Genomic DNA, 18,562 nt, shown 5'->3' on the forward strand with positions numbered 1-18,562 from the left:
CTTTATTTTTTTATTATTTACCCTTTACTTTTTACCTGTAACACTAGAGCTTTAATAATCAGCAGGTTTGCATATAACTGTATAATCACAGCAGCTCTGTATCAGCCCTAGAGGAAAATGTTTCTTTCTCTCCGAGCTTCTTGACAGAAATCGTTCGCTCAAATTACAGAAATTGTGAGCACGAATAAAATAAATCGTGAGCACAAACTGCAAATCGTTCACTCAATTTAATTTTTTTTTTAATCCACGGCCCCTCTCTGGCTCCGTACAAATCATCCTTCAAGCTACCGTATTAATATATTTAAAAGAGAAAATTTCCCATTTCTCTGCAGGAAGGGTGAAGCTAGACGAGTGTTTGGCTGTATTCGGAATGGCATACTACATACTACTCGCGTACTAAATCTGCCTAAAGCCAGTATGCAGTACGCAGTATGCGACCAAACTGAGGATCTGTAGTGCACTACAGGTACCCGGATGGTGTACTACTCCGCTCCGATTTCGCAGTGTGCATGGAGAGCTGTTTTCGTGGTGTACTGCATCCCAACATGCATTGCGGCTGGCTCCTCCAGCTCGCTTCAGAAAAAAACAAGATGGTGGCGAGTGCGAGAGATTTTCAAATTATGGAAATATATATATTTTTAAATTAAGGGAATTATTTTGGAAAGTATCGGCTCACCGCTGTCGAGCGCTCTCCGCCGCGGCCGCGCGTTCTCCGCGGCCGGGACCCTCCGCTGCCGCGCCGAGCGCTCTCCGCCGCGGCCGGGACCCTCCGCTGCCGCGCCGAACGCTCTCCGCTGTGTGCAGCAACATACAGTTTTAATAAATTATTCTGTTATTTTAATAAATAATTACCTCAGTTTTATAAATTATTCTGTTATTTTAATAAATAATTCCCTCAGTTTTAATAAATTATTATGTTACTTTAATACATAATTCCCTCAGTTTTAATAAATGATTGTTATTTTAATAAATAAGTCCATCAGTTTTAATAAATTACTCTGTTACTTTAATAAATAATTCCCTCTGTTTTAATAAATCGTTCTCTTTATTTAATAAATAATTCCAATAAATCGTTCTGTTAATTTAATAAATAATTACCTTTGTTTAAAAAATCATTCTCTTTATTTAATAAATAATTTTCTCAGTTTTAATAAATCGTTCTCTTTATTTAATAAATAATTCCAATAAATCGTTCTGTTAATTTAATAAATAATTACCTTTGTTTAAAAAATTGTTCTGTTGATTTAATAAATAATTCCCTCAGTTTTAATAAATCGTTCTCTTTATTTAATAAATAATTCCAATAAATCGTTCTGTTAATTTAATAAATAATTACCTTTGTTTAAAAAATCGTTCTTTTGATTTAATAAATAATTCCCTCAGTTTTACTACATATTTTTCTTTTAAATAAGGGAATGATTTGAATACAAATTAATAAAATTGTTTCACTTGTGCAACGTGTCTCATTTCTTTTATTGTTGAGATTGTGTAAATATGAATGAGAGTTTGTTTAAATGTTTTCTTCTTGATGGTACTTACATAGATGAAAATAGTAATCTACTAAAATAAATAGGAAACCGTATTTAAATATAACTGGAACTTTCTTGGGTTGTTTCTGTTTACAACTCACTGTGAGGAATTCGGAGCACTACAGAGGACTGACTGGTGTGTCATGGGGCCATGTAGGGTACTACAATCAAAAGTGTTGCAGTACCGAATACTACATACTGGGCAGTGTGTAGTATGCAGTACATACTAGTGTAGTATGCAGTACGCAGTATAGTAGTATGCCATTCCGAATACAGCCTTTGACTCCACAGCGCTGCATGTGCTTCTTTGACAGTGCTGTTCCGCACGGCCCTCTGCAGCGCCTCTAGCGGTATGAGAGAATTTCAATTGAAATCAGTGGTACAGTTAATAAAAACATTCTAGAAATGTATAAAAACAAAGTTATCATTCATCTTAACGAAGAACACTGTATAAAAAAAAAAAAAAAAAAGAGAAGATAAACATTACTATGTATTTGTAATAATGTGGTAATTTGGACTACATCCTAAAAATGTACATTGATGGTACGAGATTTAAACAACTATAAAAGGCAAGTTATATTGATATTGACACTCCAAATAAATGGCCTATTTTGCCACAACCCTTTTTTGAGTAAATAAAAAACATGTACTTTGGTCCCAAACTTCATATTGCAAAGCTAGACTTGTTTTTTCTTAATCTGAATCTTTACTGAAGTTCAAAAAAAGTACTGTAAAGAAAGAAAATGAAGACACACATTCTTACTAAAGCTGCTTCATAAATGTTAGAAAGAACAGGGAGATTAGTTGGTGAACACAATAACTACCAGTACTGAAACATGTCTCGAAGTATCTAAAAGCAGAACTGTGCTGCTCCTCTTTTTTTCCTCTGTGCAGTTGCATCATAACCTGTACTCCATAAACTTTTCCCTACCTGTACTAAGAGCTTCCCCTACTCTTGTAGTGATATTTACGATTATAACTAAGCAAGCACCTGATATTCTGGAACAAGTTCTCTTATAAGTGGCAGAGTTTAACATTTACAAGCGTAATAAAACAGCAACAGGAGAAGTGATTCTTAAATCTTTAATGGAAAGGTCCAGTTTCATCACAGCCACCATCATCAATATCATTACTATCATAATCATTTTCACTCTCTCACACACATACTTTAAGAGAAAAGGTACACCAGGAACCCCAGAGAGTCTCCAGGGTCATCTGACAGTAGCTCAGCGCCTCATAGGGGAGTGTGTGTGTGTGTGTGTTTACATTGGTGGAAGTGGGGCAATGTGGTAAAGTAAATGTGAATTTCTCTGCACTGGAATCAGAACAGTAAGCTGAGTGAATTGTTAGATTAATCTTCTTCGTTTGCTGTCTCTCTCCATCTGGTCGGAGGAAGGGTCAGCAGCAGTGAAGCCCAGTGGAGAGACCATGTTGAGCAGAGGGTCTTCAGATGCCTGACCGAATAATGCCAACAGCAGAGCCACTCCAAACCCTGTAGCACGTTCACCCTGAAGGAGGACAGGGGTTGTTTACAAACCTCGAAAATAACAACCAGTACATTTACATGTAATTTAGTTGACAACAGTTAAAAGAAAAGCATAACTAATAAATATTAACTGCCGCATATATCAAACTAAAAAACTTGTAGAACAAAGTTAACCTTTCAGGTTTAAACCTTACAAGCCATTTCACAAGTCCTGTACCGTACACATTTATACACTGTAAGCTAGATGTGTAATCCACACATATACATGTCATATCTTTTGGTGACTGGATGATAGAGCATATCTTGTGCTGTTCACCAGAGTTTTACTGTAGGACCAATTAAACGGATGCTAATAATTATAACACTTAAAGTGAAGACCTGAAGTGTAGCTTAAATACAGGTTCTAACAGGTAAAGCTCTACACACAAGCAAATGTAATGTTTGGAAATTTACAGGTTTAAACTTTACAGATTTCAGTCTTTATTATTTTAAAATAAGCATATTTTTTCTAAGGTCATCTAATGTATCATATTGGGATGCTCCGAGTACCACAGTTGGAGAACCTCTGATTTAGAGCAGATGATGTCTGCTCTCAACTGAAAGATGTAATTTGCTGCTTTTATATTTATTTATCCAAAGCTGTTGATACAGAAGATTATCCACTGCTGCTAAAAAGATTACACAGCACCGGCTTTGACCCCCATGCTTTTAAATGGTTTCACAACTACCTGCCATAGACAACAGCATGTTGTCCAGGGAAGCTGATTCTGATTATCTTTTAGTCACTAAAAAGGTTTTCTACAGTAAAAGAAAGTAATGTACCTCTGCACACTAATGATATTTCTATACCGTACTGCAAACTCTGGATGGGAGGCACTGTAAAATTGCAGCGCTCTTTTGACTCTTAAGTCATGTTTCTCTACATACAGCAGGAAAATGATTGTAGAGACAAATCTGTGTCCATGCACTGAGTTTTTGGTTTACTGCCAGGACCTTCACGAAAAGAAATGAACTAAAATCTGAAATAACTTTAGAATTGGAAAAAAAAGAAATAAACAATTAGTATATTGTAGAAAAACTAAAATCATTTTTTTAAGAGGGGGTAATTTTTTTAGCAAACAATTGATTGGTTAACAGCTTAAAGCTGGTAATGGATTAAAAAATATTTTCTCTAAAGAAAAGCCATACTGAAACATGTCACTGCATTTTACTGCAGCATTTACACAACACACATCTGTTATACACATTATTTGGTAGTTACTTCTGCATTAAGATTTAAAGCTCCTCCAGCATTCTACTCACCGCATGAACAGGTGAGGCGATGTCCACATGCACCCAAACACCAGGCCAGTCGAAGCCCAGATGAGAACCGATGAACAGGCCAGCACAGGAGCTTTGAGCATTCTCACGGTCCTGAAATTCAGAGAACATTAATCAAGAGTAATTCATTTAGTTCTGTACAATACTACAGAAATATTAAATATGGTGAACATATAGATTATAGTAAAGACTTTTATAGGCACTGCAATAACAACGTTAGTAGGAAATCATTACATATTTTTTACAAAATCCTGTAAAAAAATATATTAAAAAATGGAGTAATACAATAAAAACTGATTTTTGCAGTACGCATGTTGTTGACATCAACAGGGAGAACACTTTAAGAGTAAGTGCAGGATGTATGGAGTGATTTAGGTCTGTAAACACTAATATATGAAGTGCACGGAGCAAGAAGTGAATGAATTAAACGTGACAGACAAAGCTTATGTTAAAATATGCTTGGTGCAGTACTCCCGGAAGCAGGTGATGCCCCTGACTGCAACCATCAACAATGGCAGTGCTAGAAGTCCATCTCCACTGCAGAGCCTGCTTTTTTTTGTCTTCATTGAGTCTTTATACTTTATATTAGTGCTGGGTGGTATACCGGTTCATAAGGTATACCGGAAGGGAAATTATAATCAGTCTGCTTTTTCACATACCACTAGAGGCGCTGTGGAGCGCAGTGTAGAACAGCACCACCAAAGAAGAACACGAACAGAGCTCGCCAGCTAATGCTAACCAGTTAGCATAACAAGTGAACACACTGTAGTAACAGCAGCTCAGCTCTGTGGAGCCTCACAATGCCCTGCCTAGAGAACTTTGGAACATGACTCCTGGAGCTTTTGCTGCTGCTCCTTGCAATACAAGTAACTATAGCCCTGTTTAATATATTAATATTGTAGCTTGAAGGATAATATTAATGCATCCTGAACTAAATAAACTGGAGAACCAAAGAAACTGTGATAAACTGATAAACAGCTGCCTAAATACTAAATGCCTGTATTGGCTTTAATAATAGTAAATTGTAAATGTTAGCGAAGGCCAGAGAAGCAGGGATGTTATGCAATCATTTTTAACTAAAACCAATCACACAACTGTTTTTCGAAGTCAGTCACCTTTTTTAAAGCCCATCAACAGCAATCAATCACATTTTGCTGTAGCATCATAAAGGGGTTTGTTTTGAGGTGGAACAGAGAGTTTGCAGCAGTTCTGATGTCTGTAATGAAGTTAGCAGTAACTGAAGGATCTGCAGTTTCTTTCGACTTATGAGAGATGAAGCTAAAAAATGAACTACTAACTACTTCTCCTTGACTCCTCTATCCTATTATTGTCATTTTGACCTCCTCTAGGCTCTATCTAAACATTTTTTTACCTTTAACTTCTATTACTTTTGTACTTCACTATTGTAAGTCATTTTGGACAAAAGCGTCTGCCAAATGTAATGTAATATTACTGCAATTGTTGTGGGCCACCCCCGGGCACTGTACCACCCCCAAATCACAGAAGTTTGTTTAAGGTGGAAGAAAACGGCTTTAAACTTCTAAGAATGAGACTATGAATTAAGTAAAATCCATTTGAGTGGCTTTTGCAATCAACAGTGTAGCTTAAAAATACTGAAGAAACATATTTTTAAATAATAATAATAATAAAAAAACAATCATTTTACTGCTTCTATATACAGTGCTGGCCAAAAGTATTGGCCTGCAATTCTGTCAGATAATACTCAATTTCTTCCAAAAAATGATTGCAATCACAAATGCTTTGGTATTAATATCTTCATTTACTTTGCCTGCAATGAAAAAACACAAAAGAGAATGAAAAAAAAAAAGTCAAATTAATTATCATTTTACACAAAACTCCAAAAATGGGCCAGACAAAAGTAATGGCACCCTCAGCCTAATACTTGGTAGCACAACCTTTAGACAAAATAACTGCTTCCGGTCACCATCAATGAGTTTCTTACAATGCTCTGCTGGAATTTTAGACCATTCTTCTTTGGCAAAAAGAAGAGGGTGTCTTCTCCAAACTGCCATTTTAAAATCCCTCCACAGGTGTTTTATGGGATTCAGGTCTGGACTCATTGCTGGCCACTAGAAGTCTCCAGTGCTTTCTCGCAAACCATTTTCTAGTGCTTTTTGAAGTGTGTTTGGGTCATTGTCCTGCTGGAAGACCCATGACCTCTGAGGAAGACCCAGCTTTCTCACACTGGGCCCTACAATATGCTGCAAAATTTGTTGGTAGTCTTCAGACTTCATAATGCCATGCACACGGTCAAGCAGTCCAGTGCCAGAGGCAGCAAAGCAACCCCAAAACATCAGGGAACCTCCGCCATGTTTGACTGTAGAGACCGTGTTCTTTTCTTTAAAGGCCTCGTTTTTTTTTTTCTGTAAACTCTATGTTGATGCCTTTTCCCAAAAAGCTCTACTTTTATCTCACCTGACCAGAGAACATTCTTCCAAAAGGTTTTTGGCTTTCTCAGGTAAGTTTAGGCAAACTTCAGCCTGTTTTTTAATGGGTCAGAAGTGGGGTCTTCCTGGGTATCCTACCTTTTTATTTAGACGCGGACGGACAGTACGGGTTTACACGGGTTGTACCCTCGGACTGCAGGGCAGCTTGAACTTGTTTGGATGTTAGTCGAGGTTCTTTATCCACCATCCGCATCTTTCGTTGAAATCTCTCGTCAATTATTCTTTTCCATCCACATCTAGGGAGGTTAGCCACAGTGCCATGGGCTTTAAACTTCTTGATGACACTGCGCACGGTAGACACAGGAACATTCAGGTCTTTGGAGATTGCCCATGCTTCTTCACAAGTCCTCAAGTTCTTTGGTCTTCTTTCTTTTCTCCATGCTCAATGTGGTACACAGAACAGAGGTTAAGTCAACTTTAATCCATTTTAACTGGCTGCAAGTGAGATTTAGTTATTGCCACCACCTGTTATGTGCCACAGGTAAGTAACAGGTGCTGTTCATACACAAATTAGAGAAGCATCACATGATTTTTCAAAGGGTGCCAATACTTTTGTCCATTCCCTTTTTTATCTTTTTTATCCAATTTGTGGTTTTCCATTGAAGACAAATTAAACAAACATTTTAATATCAAAGCATTTGTAATTGCAATCATTTTCTGGGAGAAATGGAGCATTATCTGACAGAATTGCAGGGGTGTCAATACTTTTGGCCAGCACTGTATAGCAGACCAAGAGGTTTACAACACTGTCAATTCCACATTCAATATTTATATTCTGCTACATCAGAAGTTTGACCAATGAGTTGCTGACATTTTCCAATTTGCAGTTCCTTTTTCCATTGATGAGTAGAGTGCTCCAGTAGAGCTGTGCTCACATACTAGTCAGAAGATCCCAACTTCCACATGTGGAACACGTCAGATTCAAGTACTTTGTTGTCATAAAAACAAAACATCTACCCGTTATCAAATCAGACCATGAAATCCTTTAAGAACACATTCCATACTATTAGTCGTGCATATCAAGTGATATTACTGTATCATTTAGGAGTAATTGGATACCAAAATCAGGAAAATGTATATATAGGACTAAAAAATGTTGTTTATGCACAACCGAATAGACATCAGTTTGGTATCCAATTACTCCAAAATGATACAATAATATAACTTGATACTTATGTGACTAATAGTATGGAATGTGTTCTTCAAAGAGATCATGCCTGGTGTCTTTGTATAACGGTTTGATTTTTTTGGTTTTATAGGACAGCAAGATCTTCTTTATGCACCACTGAATGGACAATTTAAGTTTGATTATATTATTATATTATCATATAAATAATGAATTCATTAATTATTAAATAATTAAATTATTAATTAAATAATTAATTTGCTGGTTTTATAGAAATCTAGTTTATGCACAATTAAATATATTTTTTCCTGAGTTTGGTATTCAGTTATTCCAAAAATGATTCAGTAATATCACTTAATATGTATGACAAAATTAGTATGGAATGTCTTCAAGGATTTCATGGTATGATTTGATAACGGTTAGATGTTTAGTTTTTATGAGTCTTAGTAGTCATTCTGGTGTATTTGAGTTGATTAGACATGGTAAAATCATGTTTATTTAGCTGTAAAACTAGTTTCTGTTCCATTTTCAGTCTCTGCAGGAGAAGGGCGAGCCTCTGCTCCTCCGGGTGCGCTGTGCACACGGCTACCGTAAACACGGTTTAGACGCGCACTCTAGTGTAGACAGTTTTCTAAGTGCAGATGGCATGACCGCGGTGTTTTTTTCTGTTGTCATATCGTCTTCTTTCACTGCAATGCGTTTAGTTTCTCTGAACAAGATGAAACTCGCCATTCTCAACTCCATCCAAAACCCACCAGCTCCAGTTGCATAAACTTCCAGGGCACACAAATGGGTCAAGTTTAAAAATCTAAATTAAGGCAAATGAATACAAAAATTTGTGAGGAATTGCTAATGTACCTCACTTGTGTAGAAGCACTGCTCATTGCTTGCCTTTTTTTCAGCAGAGTTCCATTCTAAATGAACAGCCTGTGCTCAGAGACGGACTTTTTATGATCCATCACTATGTGCCCCCCCCCCCCCCCCACCTCCCCTCACCGCTACAGAGTTCTTCATGTCCGCAACGGCAGAGGTGAACTCGCTGAAGTGCAGTTCAGGGCAGTAGACCAGAGGATGGGTCAGATCACCACTGCTGCGTCCCGCTCTCACACACGCCACTTCCCACTCCTCACTGTTAGTCATCACGGCTGCGTGGTACTTTCCTGTGGAGATACCCTACACACAAACACATGCATGCACAGACAAACATGCTATAATATTCTCTAGTGTGATTGGTAAGTTTACTTATAAAGCCATAAGAGGACATTTCACTTGAACACCTGGAATGGAAATCACAACCACAAAAGTTCCATTGAGGAACCTGGTCTTGTCTATATTTATATATATCTCACTCGCTCGCACGCACGCACACACTTTTGCAACATGATGATATTGATAATCTAAAAAAATTAGAAATGAATAACTGATATACACCTGGGCTCCAGTTAGCGTTGCCATATCCAGTATAATATCTGCAGAGAGATCCTTATTGGCATACACAACCCCATCAGACAGCACCAGTCTCCCTTCAGCATCAGTGTTGTTGATTTCCACAGTCCTGCAAAGAAACCCCCCCAGAAAACAAATAAAAACAAATATCGGTAGGTCTTTTATCAGACTTTTGTGACTATTTCAGACAGAGGGAGCTTCCACTAATTAGAACATCAAAGATCGACTTTATCATACAGTTTTTAAACTGTGCGGGGTATTTGTTGAAGGCATTTTTACAGGACCTGGTCATTTCATACTGTAAGAAAATAAAAAGGCAGAAACTGTGGGCTTTAAAGTACTGACAGATGAGATTATGGAGATAGATAAACAGTCTTTACTCTCCACAGAAACTATGAGAATGCACAGAGATCTTATTTTTTAAATCACACCATGGAAGAACAATGGGAGTAAGCTGGTCAGGTACTCGCCCAAAACAGCTAATCAAAGTAGATCAGCAAATCCCTGTTAAACAGTGACAACCAAACCGTGAGCGCAGTGTGACGGGTGGTGCAGAGGGATCACGGACAATCTAAACAGCACCAGAGAGGGGAAAAATTCACCCAAAGATTTATGAGCTTTAATGCTAGCAAAAGCAAAGGGTCTTGCTGATTTAAACTGGTACGCAAGAAGAGAAAAAGAGTGCAGTGTTACAAGTTTTTGTTATTGTTGTTACAATTATTGTCTACCGCAAGTCTCTTCTGCCCTCTGGTGTTCCACAGAAATAAAATATTGAACTCTTTTTATTTGGGTCTTTGAATGTTATAAAACGTCATTGGTCTGTGCGCGTGTAAAACAAGCATCAAATTCTTATTCATATAAGAATACACCCCCTCCCCGACTGATCTGGGAGCAGTACTTACTTTCCGGAGTACAGGGTGTGAATGTCATCAGGCCGTGTGGCCGCAGGTCCTACTGCATTTTCAGCCAGGCAGAACACAGCATGAAGGTTATCTTTAAACCCCTAAGGAAAGTGGCAAAGCACTTCAGCACATTTTTAATGTTGTCAGTAGAAGCATCACTACAAGAGAGACACCAAACTGCAAGTTTCACCTGTTTAACAGCAGCTTTAAACGCTCCCAGAATGGCAGCAGCTCCTCCACAGTCTCTCTTCATGCCAGGCATTGTGGTCTGAAAACAAACAATATTTGTATCAGCTATAAAGAAATAATACTTTCAGAAATAACCATACCATTTCATGCTTATTTATCCATCTATAACTACTAAGATTTAGATGGATTTATAATCTTCCATATGCTCTCTCTTTAACCGTAGACAGAGTAAAGCTACCATTTGTTGCAGAAGCCAACTTGTCTACTATATTCCCTGCTCTGCTGCTGTGAAGCGCTCATGGTACCACTAGTCCAGTAGCAATTTCCTCCGTGGCAGATCTCTGACCACTGTGTTGGTGTGTCTGCGATGTTTATTAATTTAAATGAAGCAACTAAAAAGACTAAAAAAGGGAACTCAGGCTGCTGTGATCAAAAAGGATAGCAAAAAAAAAAAAAACAGGGCGACATAAAATACTATGCCGAGCAAAGGTTTGACAGTGTCAAGGCCTTGTTGATATAATTTTGCTATGTGGTGATATGCTGATAATTGTTTAATGTCTTAATCTGTACATTTTCACTTAAATGTCCTTCTATACATGTGTAATACCTAAATCATTTTTCAAGTGAATTTTTATGTTACACTTTAACTACGATTCATGGACATATTTTCACATTAAGATTTTAAGTAATTCATTGAGCCCTCACATAGTTCCAAGCTTTATTTTAATGAATGCTGTGGTAATTTACCCAATAGTGTTAAACACAACAAAGGGCTGTTAACATTTTAAAGATGCTACCATATTAAATTCTTCCGAACATTGGGATGGCACCTACCTTGCCTTTGATGCTGAGGCCACCTGTGTCATAGACGATACCTTTGCCAACCCAGGCAATGGTCTGAGTGGCACCAGAGGGGCTGTGGCTGAGTACAGCGAGAGCAGGAGGGTGCTCAGCTGCTTTACCTACACCATAGATACCTTAGAGAGAGAAACTGAAATATAGTTTACTACATTCTTACCAGCAGGTTAGACATGTTGGACAGCATTTAACACAGATATACCAAATATACCATCAAAATTTATTATTAGCAGTATAATAATGTATATTTCAACATCAATGCGTGAGTTAAACTGGTTTTATCTCTTTAATAAATGTTTCTTAAAGATCAGTGGTACACGTTTTTCAAAATACTAAAATGAGGAAAATAAGACAGTTATGGCTAAGAAAAAACACCTTTTTATTTTTAATTACCTCCAAAGCCTTTCTGTTTTAGTTCCTCTCCTCGAATTATAGTTGGAGTGATTCCCAGGTCATTTCCTACTGCTTTAATTTCCTACAAAAAATAAAAGTCCAGTTACTCTACTGCTACTGTCTCAACATCTCCAATGTGGGGGTGGGTAAAGGCTTAAACAGTGGGAGGTGAACATTAGTGTTACCTCCAGGAAATGGTCAGTATTCATCTCACTGCAGGGACTGTCCACAATTCGTGCTGCCAGACGAACCCCATCTGCTGCATTGGAAAGGCACTGACAGAAATCGTTCTGTTACCACTTTTCTCTCATTTCAACAGATACAACAATTAAGAGAAATATTTCAGAAATCATCTTATATTTAGTCAAGATAACTTTTCTAAAATGCTTTCTGTCCAATAGCATTGTCCCTCAGGCCTACTCTTACATACTGTGTTTCTGTTATTGGAGTAAACCTTTCCCCATTAAACAAGGACAAGAAACTGGACATATTACTTCTACATATTTCTTTACATTATTATTGTAGCTTACTACCTTCCTATTAAAAACAAACAGCTTAACTCCTAAACATTATACATACAACACATTTTTAATCTTAGTATTCCAGAAATCTATTTGAATTAAACCAGGCTATGCAGTGTTTGAGCTCTACCTGCACAGTGGAAAGCACCAGAGGACCATTCTCCTGACCGACAGTGATAAACTCCACAGTGACATGTTTTTTTTCTGTCCTGCGTGAGGAGGTGGTGCGGCGAGTGAAGAGTGGGAAAGCTCGGGCGATGGCACATGCTGACGCAAACACATCTGACTGCTCACACACCATCTAATCAATAAGAAAAAACAACATTTAAATATCAGCCTTATAAACGAAAATGTTACCATTCATATAGGTACTCAACCCTCACTGACCAGGTATCCAACATCGGTCACTATTTTTCCATACCTATCGTACTGCAGATATACATACATATAGATTTTTAATTGAAGATTTCGAATTTTGAAGATTAAGAATTGACCCTAAACTTAAAAAATACATGTCCATTTATGAAGCATTTCACAAAATGTTATTCACATTCTGATTTAATTGTGCATTTTTTTTAGCTAGAAATTTAAGCTCTTCCCAACGATCAAAGCTCACAGTTCTGGTACTGGTATAACATTTACTGCAGTATCTTCAGACTCGTGTGTTACACATGCTCAGTGTAAAGCTGCTTCCATCTGTCAAGAAAAAGGGCCAACAATTATAGACTGCTAAATTCTGGTGTTCTCTTATGAATGCCAATTAAAGGGGCTCTAACTAGGGATCTTTATTCTGTGATAAAAACAGCAATATTACAAAATCAAGGAACTTTCACTAAAATCAGCCAGGAAAGATTAAGGAGAGTTTGTTTATCTGTAGGCAACCACCTGCAAAACCATTCTGTTTGCGTCTCTGGTGCACCCATCACTTTCATTTGCATCAAAGCAGGTGAACTTAATTCACCATTTATTTTGTTTCCAAACTGGGCAGATTAATATCCAGAGGATAAGCAGGGTTTATGTTATACAAACCTGTGCCTACGACCAAATCAGAGCTGTGATGTTATTTACTATAACATTCTCCCTCTCGTGTTCTATTGCTTAATGGGCAAATGCTATTTGGTTTGTAAAGGATCATTAAAAAAAGAGAGATGTGGAATGAGTCTCACAGTGATTACTTTCAGATTATGTGCTGAGAGCAGGTCACACAATCTGTGACAGGAAATAAATTCTCATACACTTCTGAAGAAGAGGAAGAGAAGAAGTGGATGAGTGCAGTGAGACTAACCAGAATGCAGCGGTTATTGCCCGCAGGCAGGCAGGTGCGGACCAGGCGGGTGAGGAAGTGGGCCGAGGAGGGGCTGTTGTGGCGGCTGACCCGAGAGGGCAGTGCTGCCACCGTGGCATAGCTTAGATACAACGGGCAGCTGTCGGTCGGGTTCGGGTTTAAAGCGGCCAGAGCGGACTGCCATATCTGAAAACAAAACACAAACATCTTTTATACCAAACACACAGCTCAATAAGCAGCTTGGAACAAAAACAGGGCTGGACAGGTCACAAGTTAAAACCACAGGCCCAGACGGATAATACACCTACATCAGCAGCAGGGCAAAACAGAACACAGAATCAGACCCAGTCACAAGTCTGTACTGGTCAAAAAAAATAAATAAAATAATAATAATAATAATAATAATAATAATAATAATATATATATATATATATATATAGTACAATGGTACAAAGTCACGGAACAGATACTAGTAACATGGTCTATGATTTTTGCCATGACACATGGAAGCTAAAAGATGATGCTCTGACCTGTGAAATATGCGTATGTAGGTAGCTTTAAAAAAAATACTATGACTGATATTTAGTAAATCTCTCACCGTTTGGAACAAACTGCAAACATGTGTACTAATATTATTTGTACATCTCAGTAAAAACATTTATTGGGTTAATCTCATGCCACACTAATGAGTTGTGCATTTGTGGATTTGTTGCACAGTCAAATGTGATCACAAACAGCTATTTCTTGAAATGTTTCTGACTCCATGCAGTGTTTTCCAGCACAGAATCATGGCTATTTTAATGCAGTGCTGCGTTCTTTGCGTAATGAGTTAATGTTTGATATTAAATGGTAAAATGTCCTACTTTCAACATCTGATTAGTTTTATTGTAAATCAAAAGTGTGATGATATTTGCAAATCTTTATTTGTTTTACTCAGAACCACAACCACAACTTTTGTCTCAACTCACACTTCAAAACTTACTAGATTTAACTTTCATTGTAATTGACCTAAGATGACCGTTTAACTTATCCCTGCCCTCTGCACTGAAGGGTCAATTTGTTTATTTGCTTTTACCTACAGTGCAAGTTTCTGTGTAACTATTAAAAATAAAATCTTGCCCCCCAGATTAAGCAAGTTCTTAGGATGAATCGATAAACTCAGATTCCTTCCTTTTTGGTATGAAGACACCCTTTGGCCAATTCCTTTGGGACAATCCCTTTACCCCCCACACTATACCGTTTGTCTTCCATAAAACACTTGGTTTGCTTTTATACAATCTATACAGAACTCTGCCTTTGCACACTGCAGCAGATGCTGTACGCAACTCCACCTAGGAAGGTTAACATCCATTTGGCACACGTTCACCTAAACCACTTTTTTGAATGTTCTGCAGTATCTCTAAGGCTTTCTTTCACTTCTCTTTTCCCTGCCGCATTCCACTTTCAGAGTTAAGTCCTTAATACGTTTCTGTTTTTTTTCTACCTGCCATCTTGATTTTATTGTATATTTGCTCTTTTCTATTTCACTTTATATGTGTAGAGAATTTTACCTAGTCGTTTTAATTTACTCTCCGCTGTTCCCTTTAAACTCTCCAATAAACCTTTTAAATCAGTAACACTCATCTATGCCACCTTATCTTCTGCACTTGGCCTTTTAACCTTTGCTCAGTCTGATTCATCTCTCTCTCTTTATCCTTATCTGTTTTCCATTAATCCTCTGACCCATCACTTTCCCTTTTATCTGCGTGTGTTCCTGTGCTTAAGACTGCCTCCTTAGTACCAGAGGTATTAATATTCTGTGAACTGTGGTAAGTGTCCTGCCTGACATGAGAACTCCTGCAGCTTTTGCTGTTGTTCCTTACAATATGAGTAACTATAGCCATGTTTACTATATTAATACTGTAACTTATAACTGGATAATATTGACCCGTAGACACGGGTGCAGGATATTTTCTTTTACTAGCTACTGCAGACAATAGAGGCTGAGGACACAGTTTCATGTGCAGCATGCATATACAACTCAGAGACCTACTGTATTTCACAAAGAATAAGAAAAAGTGGATCTTAGCAGAAGGAGGAGGACCTTTAATGTTTGCACAATTGCAAATATATACTTATATTTTTATGATTTAAAAAGTTGCACTTTGAAAATCTTTGTATGTAATTTACGCACAGCATTTTATTTTAAATTACATTATATCAAAAATATAAATAATAGGTATGTTTGTTGATACCTACCTGTACTAACCTTATATATCTCTGTTGTTCGTGTTTTGAATAAATTATCTGAAATGCTATAAATACATTACAGTTAACTTCAAACAGGTTTTGATTTACATTCAAAGACTAAGAGGATGTTTGTGACACATAGCTGTGTTAGAAATCATTGTAATGCAGCCTAATTTTCTTCAATTTTAAAATACAGAAATTTTAATTTAAACGATTTTGCACTACATCCAAAATGTAAAGTTTGTGTTGTAATAATAAAGGTAGTGTTGTATGTAATGCGGTTTACATGGTATTGCATGTATAAAGTACAGAGTCTGAGGTTACTGAGTTGTGGTTTATGGGGTGCGATTCTGCTGATAAACTAACGCTAGGCTAAGCTAATCTCCGGCGGCTGCTTGAGGAGGGAAGTGGGGTTGGGTGGGGGGGTTGGGTGTATAGAAGCGCTGTCAGCCGTATAGCTGTTAGTTAAGTGTAACAGGTTTGATGTCTGGAGAGGCGCTGTATGAACGTCAATATAAAAACACGATAAAACTCCAGCCAGCGCCACTCTCCGCTCCATTTACCGGAGTCTTAACCGCAGATCTCAGATCAGCCGCTTCACCACTCACCTCCTTGCTGACCGCTGGCTGCAGTTTCCCTTTAACCTGAGTCCAGCTGATCTGCTGCAGGTTAGAGAGCTGCCCAACGACGAGCACCGGGCGGGTTTGGGGCTCCGAGTCTCCAGCAGAAGCCTTAAACTCCAGAACTACGTTCGCCATGTTTCTTCTCAGCTCACCACCATTCCTCCTCCTCCTCCTCCTCCTCCTCCTCTCCAGCCGCTGTTCGCTCACCCCAGTCTCGCGAGAACAGACTGTAAAAACAGAACAAGCCCAATTTTACTTTTACCTATCTGTTATATAATGTAACTGAGGTGCTGCAGTTTCTCTACTGTGAGAGTATCCATCACTTAATAGACCAGGAAAGCCTTTTTGATGTGTTATAAAGGCGGATAGGGAATATGGTCTCATTTACCTTACAGAAGTGTGTGTTAATAAAACTACCACAACGTGGTAGATACTGTAAAGATCCCTTACAGGGGAATCCAAACTAGTGATGTGCCATTTAAAGTGAGGCGTCGAAGCCTGTGTCTAGCAAAAAAAGGGCGTGGCCAGATACTTAAACAGTAAAAATCACGCGACTGATGATAAACGAGGCCTCATATATGAACATATGAAACATATGAAAGGCTATGTTCACATTACCAGGCTGAAGTGACTCAAATCTGATTTTTTGCTCAATGTGGCCCAGATATGATTTTTTCATGTCTGTGTTAACGTGACAAATCTGATTCAGAAAAAAAGTCAGTATCTGGTGTGACCAATATTTGCCTCTCGCTGTGCAACACCTGTGCAATCTCCTTCATGTAGAGTTGATCAGGTTGTTGATTGTGTGCTGTGGAATGTTGGTCCACTCCTCTTCAATGGCTGTGTGAAGTTGCTGTATATCATACCTGTCAAGTCTCCCGTTTTGGCCGGGAAACTACCGTATTTTACTCCTCTTTCCCACCGTCCTCCGTATTAGTATTTTCCCGTAAATGTCCCGTATTATATTAGAATAATAAAAAAAAAACTTTATTATTGAGGCGACAGGGCACTGGCCCCTGTGTGTCTCTTAACCAATCGTACTGCCGGTTCAAGGAGAAAGTCCCGCCTTTCAGGTGAAACAGCCAATCAGGTTCCTTGTTTTGCGGAGCGCAAAGTTCGAAAGCCCCGCCCCCCTCGCTGTGAGAGCTAGTCGGAGCAGCTGACGTTAAATCTTATCTGGAGAGAAAATGTGAAGAGGACTGAAAGTAACTGAATTGATCAGGACTGGACTGATCAATAGAAAAAAGTATTAATGAAATTATTAATTGTGTAGGCCCCTTAGGACTAAAATTTACTTATGGAATATATCTGGTCCATGTCCTTTTTGTAAAAGCTTATGATACTATATGTAAATATACATGTAAATATCTAGAAAAGGGTTTTACTTAAACTGTATTATAAGAAGATTATAAGGAATGCCCACAATATTTCAGTGTCAACAAAGATAGACCTATCAGATTCTGATAATCTAATTGTAGTTTGTAAGTGGTTGACAGGTGTTTTTTTTTTAGATTAATAGTAAACCTGTCTTGAAAGGTAAGGGATTCTGAACCTCGGCTGAGTTGGTGGGCGGCTCGAAGCGGGTGACGGAAAATTTCCCTTATTTTTAAATCCAAAACTTGACAGGTATGCTGTATATTGGCAGGAACTGGAACCGGCTGTATACATCATTCCAGAGCATCCAAAATGTGCTCAGTGGGTGACATGCCCGGCGAGTATGCTGGCCACGCAAGAACTAGGATGTTTAAAGCTTTCAAGAACAAAATATGAGGTTATGGTCATGGGTGAACAGCACAACAATGGGCCTCAGGATCTCTTCTCTTTGCATTCAAAATTCCTCTGCCAGATGTCACTGAAAGTGAGCCAACTCAAGTTGGTTACGACAACGAACTGCAGTCAGGTGGAGACTCCATGAGGATGACGAGCATGCAGATGAGCTTCCCTGAGACGATTGTGAGGCCGGTTGAATGTACTGTTACATTCTCTGAAACACCTTTGGGGATGGCTTGTGGTGGAGAAATGAACATGCAATTCACGGGCACTCTGGTGTGCATTCCTGCAGTCACCATGCTAATTGAACACTCCCTCAAAACTTGCAACATGTGTGGCATTGTGCTTTGTGACAAAACAATTTAGAGTGGCCTTTTATTGTGGCCAGCCCAAGGTACACCTGTGTAACAATCATGG

At 38.3% G+C, this 18,562-nt stretch overlaps 1 protein-coding gene across 1 annotated transcript; it reads right to left on the bottom strand.

Annotated features, from left to right (window-relative positions):
• Positions 1 to 2,598: 2,598 nt before the first annotated feature.
• Positions 2,599 to 16,575, bottom strand: npepl1 (aminopeptidase like 1). Its single transcript, XM_007241540.4, has 12 exons — positions 16,361 to 16,575; positions 13,524 to 13,709; positions 12,369 to 12,539; positions 11,903 to 11,992; positions 11,718 to 11,799; positions 11,301 to 11,443; positions 10,468 to 10,545; positions 10,278 to 10,378; positions 9,361 to 9,484; positions 8,926 to 9,102; positions 4,318 to 4,428; positions 2,599 to 3,037 (listed from the first exon to the last, which is right to left on the bottom strand). Exons 1-12 carry the CDS (start codon positions 16,508 to 16,510, stop codon positions 2,876 to 2,878), a joined length of 1,575 nt encoding a protein of 524 aa, XP_007241602.1. The 5' UTR covers positions 16,511 to 16,575; the 3' UTR covers positions 2,599 to 2,875.
• Positions 16,576 to 18,562: the final 1,987 nt, after the last annotated feature.

The sequence above is a fragment of the Astyanax mexicanus genome, chromosome 5 (assembly GCF_023375975.1).
Source record: "Astyanax mexicanus isolate ESR-SI-001 chromosome 5, AstMex3_surface, whole genome shotgun sequence".
Classification (NCBI taxonomy): domain Eukaryota; kingdom Metazoa; phylum Chordata; class Actinopteri; order Characiformes; family Acestrorhamphidae; genus Astyanax; species Astyanax mexicanus.

What these genes read in the sequence shown, in the direction of transcription:
- npepl1 (XM_007241540.4), bottom strand. Translation starts at nt 16,510, where the DNA reads ATGGCGAACGTAGTTCTGGAGTTTAAGGCTTCTGCTGGAGACTCGGAG. An exon ending in GCAATAACCGCTGCATTCTG is followed by an intron (nt 12,540 to 13,523) that starts GTTAGTCTCACT and finishes CTTATTGATTAG; the next exon opens with ATGGTGTGTGAGCAGTCAGA. An exon ending in TTAAAGCTGCTGTTAAACAG is followed by an intron (nt 10,379 to 10,467) that starts GTGAAACTTGCA and finishes CACTTTCCTTAG; the next exon opens with GGGTTTAAAGATAACCTTCA.